This window comes from Mastomys coucha, unplaced genomic scaffold, assembly GCF_008632895.1.
Source record: "Mastomys coucha isolate ucsf_1 unplaced genomic scaffold, UCSF_Mcou_1 pScaffold4, whole genome shotgun sequence".
Taxonomy (NCBI): Eukaryota; Metazoa; Chordata; class Mammalia; order Rodentia; family Muridae; genus Mastomys; species Mastomys coucha.
The window spans coordinates 2,175,326-2,180,325 of NW_022196910.1; the positions used below are offsets into that span (position 1 = coordinate 2,175,326).

At 55.0% G+C, this 5,000-nt stretch overlaps 1 protein-coding gene across 2 annotated transcripts in view; it reads right to left on the bottom strand.

Annotated features, from left to right (window-relative positions):
* Arhgap45 (Rho GTPase activating protein 45) overlaps positions 1-5,000 on the bottom strand; it is a 14,006-nt gene that overhangs the window by 7,336 nt on the left and 1,670 nt on the right. For both annotated transcript variants that reach the window (XM_031349931.1, XM_031349930.1), the window contains exons 3-10: positions 2,523-2,666; positions 2,320-2,404; positions 2,164-2,236; positions 1,895-1,961; positions 1,663-1,800; positions 1,501-1,565; positions 1,213-1,323; positions 1,043-1,123 (exon numbers count right to left, since the gene is read on the bottom strand). In XM_031349931.1, coding sequence (XP_031205791.1) covers positions 1,043-1,123; positions 1,213-1,323; positions 1,501-1,565; positions 1,663-1,800; positions 1,895-1,961; positions 2,164-2,236; positions 2,320-2,404; positions 2,523-2,666 — 764 coding nt within the window. The remainder of the gene's footprint in view (positions 1-1,042; positions 1,124-1,212; positions 1,324-1,500; positions 1,566-1,662; positions 1,801-1,894; positions 1,962-2,163; positions 2,237-2,319; positions 2,405-2,522; positions 2,667-5,000) is intronic.

A 5,000-nucleotide genomic window follows, 5' to 3' on the forward strand; every position in this document is an offset into this window, starting at 1 on the left:
ATCTGATGCCCTCTACTGGTGTGTCTGAAGACAGTGACAGTGTACCCACATAAAATAAATAAATAAATAAATCTTTTTTTTTAAAAAAAAGAAAGAAAAACCTAAAAATTAAAATTAAATAAATAAATAAATAAATAAAAATCAAATGACAAAATTTGGGGGAGGGACTTCCAACAGTATTGCACTTTGTATTCCATAATATGTACAGAGCACTGGGAAATCAATAACAATTCCTTGTGTTATCCATGTTATCCATTCTGAGCAAAGGATATAGACGGAGAGGATTCACAGAAACTGAGAAGAGGGGCTGTCCCTCAGAGGGAAGCAGGGTACACACCCCCAATGACCCATTCATTTTGGAACCCCAATCAGAGACAGGTGCGGGGCACAGACTTATTAGCTCGAGGCTGGACACCATCTCTGTCTGTCTGTGTGCATATGTGTGTGCAAGACAGAGGTGGAGGGCTGGGCCCTATTTCTTTCAGTTTTGAGACAGGGCCTCACTATGCAGCTCTGATTGGGCTGGGACAAGCAGAGAGCCTCCTGCTTCTGACTGCCAAGTGCTGGGACTAAAGGCAGGGACCACTACTGCCCACTTGCTTTCTGAGACAGGTGCCCCAGTGAACCCAGATTCAGTTAGGCTTTCTGGTCATCGAGCCCGAGAGCCACCCATCCCACCTGGGTTGGGTGTGGGGGTTACAGATGCGGGATGCCACACCTGGTTTTACGGGGATGCTGGCCACGTGGCTCAGGGCCCCATGTTCTCCTGATAGGTACTTTACCCACTGAGGCATGTCTCCCAGGCCACCTCCATGCCTTAGAAAAATGGGGTCAGTGGTGTACATGGAGTGTACATCAACCGAGGCTGAGACTGCAGTCTCTCTCTGAATTTCTGAGCATCTGACAGTGTGTGGGACTCTTGAGTGCCCTGCTGAGGCTGGAGTGTCTTAGCATCTCCGGAATGACTGCTCTTTGCAAGCACAGGGGACCTGCACTGACCAACTTGGGGGGCAGACACTCGCCACATCCAGCTGGCCCTTACCAGCTTCCTCTGTGCCCGATGCCAAGACTCTTTGATCTCCTTCCTGCGTCTCTCATGCTCCAACCGCCGCAGGGTCAGGGGCTAAGAGAGGCAGGGACGTACCATGAGTGCCAAACTGGTGAGTGCCATCCCCAGCCAGCAGGCCATCTCACCTCAGGCACACAGCCCACCTGCATGAAGGTCTGGGTCTGCAGCGTGCCCACTGCCTGCACCATGCCGTGGCCAAACTCCAAATCTTGTTCCAGGGCCAGTGAGTAGATGGACAAGAGAGGCATGTGGGGCTGTGGGGCGGGATCGCTGGTCACCAGGATGAGGACCGAGGGGTCCCAGCACCCTGCAGCTACTCTTAGCTACTGGCACCGCATCCAACAGGAGCCCTTGGGAGGAGTGGGAAGGAGCAGCCACGCCTGTCAAACTCCTATGCATCCCTCTTCCCACGCCTGTTTTGCCCAACCCACCTCATGCGTGACGCTCTGTCTGCAGTTGTGGACAACCTTCTGGAGACCTTTGGCGAATTCCATCTCTATCAGTGAATGGAGTGCAGAGTGAGGCTTTGGAAACTGCCTTCCCTGACCCCGCCCCCGCCCCGCCCCCTGCCCCAGGTGTCTCTCCTCTCTTACCCAGGGTGGTTCTCTTCTCCAGGTAGCTGATGAGATCCTTCATGTACCTGGCCATGTCTTTCGCATACTGCAGCGCAGCGTCCACGCCCCCCTCGCAGCGCTGGAGAAGCATGTCCACCTCCTCCGGGGGCAGGCAACCTTGGGGGGGGAGCAATGCTCAGTCCAGATGTCCACACCTCTCGTGGCCCCCGCCACCTCCTGCCTACCCAGCCTCACACTCAGAGACACTCACCTTCTTCACATTCCTCCACGCTGTGTGGGGGCCCCTCGGTGCCAGGCCCATAAAGGCTCTCCATGGACTGTGTGAGGAATCATGTTCTGTTCAGGAGGCACTTCTGCCCTGCCCTTTCTTATCTCTAACACCCTCGATGGCCCCTCAGAGAGGCCCACACAGCCCAGGAGATAAGAATCACACAGCTGAGACCAGGTGCCCACCCTGTGGGAGAGGGCCACTCCCTCCCACAAACACGTTGACCTGGATGTGAGCTGCTGGCTGCTCACCTGGCTGGGGTCCCCGGGAGGCACGGCCAGGAGAGTACTGCTGTCCACTTCACCCAAAAGGAACTCTGACACACTGAAGGGCCAGAGGGAGTCATTCCAGAGGTCCGCTTCCCAACTCCACTCTGCCCGACCCCCCACCACAGACCCCCAGCTCACGTGCAGCTGAAGGACACAGCAATGGTCTCCAGAGCCTTCTCAAACTCTCTCTTATCTGATTCATTGTTGCATTCATAATGAAAGGCTGAGAGGCAGATGGGGTGGGAAGTGCGTTTGTCAAATGCCTATGCATCCTTCAAAACCCCACTACAGAGATCCCCTCTTCCGGGAAACCCTCCCCCAGTGGATCTCCCTGGACTGACCTTTGACCTTGGCAATGAGTGTACCAGCGGCTGTGAGAGTCTCCACCGTGTTCAGGAGTGGGTATTTGGAGATGACCTGGCGCATGACACGAAGAGCTTCACCCAGGCACTCATGGGCGAGTGGCCGGCGGGCCTCAAGGAGGTCTGCTGGGCAGAGTTAGCATTGGATGAGAAGGAAGAGGCTGGCCCCAGTCTTTCCAGATGGGGAAACTGAGGCAGGAGTGGACAGAAGAGAGGGTGTTCCCAAGCAAGCCCATTAACTTTACTCTCTCTTGGACTTACACCAGGAGGGAGGAAGCGTCCCACCCCACTGGTCTTGCAGATGTGGACAGTGAGGGAAAGTCACTTATTAGTGGTCACATAGCTTTCCTTAGGAGGACCCTGCCAGGCTTTGTATCTTTATACCTCTGAGCAACAGGAGCCATCGAAAGCACCAGAGCCAAGAGGACGGCAGTCTGATCTAGATGCTGAACAAGACTTTGTCCCTGTGCGGTTCAGACCAGCCTCTTGCCTCTGCCTCCAGAATGCTAGGATGTCCCACCGCAGCCCTCCATCCTCAGATCCCCTTAGTTGGAAGGCGGAGCTTTTTGACTGTCTCCCCCATCCCCCTACCCCCGCCACTGCACAGTGCAGGCAAGCGCAAGACCTTATGCGACATGATAGGACACTGAAGACGGGAGGACCTCAAGACGGAATCTGATCAAGTTCCCTGGCCCCCTGCAGACACCAAGGCAGTGGAATGCCACTCCGGAGGCCATTCCCTTCATGTTCTGGTGGTCAGAGTCTGAGCCCACGTCTGGGAGTCGTACTTGGCTCCAGGAATGCTAGCTGGGAAGCCTCACCCCCTCCTGGGGCACTCCAGGCACGTACCCTCTGGGCAGCCGGGGTCCCTACAGCCCTCACATGGGCCACCTGTAGGCAGGATGATCCCCGAGATGCCGCCTAGAGGAGTACAGAGCTCCTGGGCACCCTGGGGCTATGCAAAGCCTCTGAGCAGGCCACGTGTGCAAGGTCCTGGCCATGAGTGGGGGGACCCACACCTTGCACTGTCCTCTCACCTCAGGCCTGAGTCTGGCAGCACTGGGGGTCGTGGTCCAGCACTGGATGTAGAGTCTCATAGACACACATTGCTCAGGGATGTATGGAGGGACCTGGGTCCTCAGTGCCTGGGAGTTCTTAGGGGGATAGCCAACAGCCAAACCGGCTTAAGACGGTCATCAGGCTCCGCCTTTCTCTGGGAACAACCCCATATCTCCATAGGCCAGCTCTAGGGCTGTTCCCTGACCGCAGAGGAATTTGACTGGGTGTGAGGGTGAGGTTTTCTGGTAAACTGAGGCTGGGAGTTGGACTCTCAGGGCAGGAGAAGGCTCCAGAGAAAGGGCCGTAAGGACCCTGGGTCCACCCCCAGTTGCAGCCTTCAATGCACCTGGACTCTCTTGTTTTGCTTAAAAAAAAAAAAAACAACCCAGGGCCAGAGGCTAGTGCAGTGCACCCAGGGCGCTGGCCCATGCCCTCTACAGGCTTGGGGGTCACAGTTAGCTGATGACCCTATATAGACCAGGCCTCCAAGGATGTCTGAGTAAAGAAAGGCCGGAGATTAAGGTTTTCCCAGAAAAGCAGACTCAGCCTCTACCCGGAAGACCAGATAAACCACAGGGCTCCCATCCTCTCCAGGAGGGAGCAGCCTGCACTGGCTCCTGGGTGAGGCCTCCTGGGTGAGGCTAGACCCAGTCTCCATCTCCCTGAATCTGTGGGATGGGGTGGCTGGGAGGACTGGAGCTGCTGCTGGGCACAGCTCTGATATGCGGTTTCCGGGGAGCAGCCTGGAGTGGGGGAGCTAAGGCTGGTGCCCGACCCATCTCACTGAGCTGCCAGAGACAAACAGGAAGGAGGTGAAAATAACTCTGGAGGAAACGGACGGAGACATCAGCAAGTGCTAGCAGGAGAGAACGGAACAGGCCACTCGCTTCCAGTACCTCCCTACGTCCTTTGCTTTAACACCTTCTGTGTTCCACAGTACCCCAGGGATGCAGCTAGGGTCCTTCGGCCTCTGCAGCCCTCTGTCCTCACACAATGCTCCTTACATACAACCTCAATTTCTATGTATATGAGCAAATGCCTAAGACATTCCCCTTGTAGAGCAGGGTGTGCCAGCAAACTCCTACACGTCCTTCAGAACCTTAGTTGACACATGTACTTCTTTGCATCCTATTAGAAGCCTCCTCATGTCCCCCCCTCCTTTTTCTTTTTCCTTTCTTTCTTTTTTCTTTTTTCTTGTTTTTCGGGATAGGTTTTTCGGGTTTCTCTGTGTAGCCCTGGCTGTCTTGGAACTCACTCTGTAGACTAGGCTGGCCTCAAACTCAGAAATCTGCCTGCCTCTGCCTCCCAAGTGCTGGGATTAAAGTCATGAGCCACCACTGCCTGGCCTTTTTCTTTTTCTTTTTTCCTTCTCTCTCTTTCTCTCTCTCTCTTTCTTTC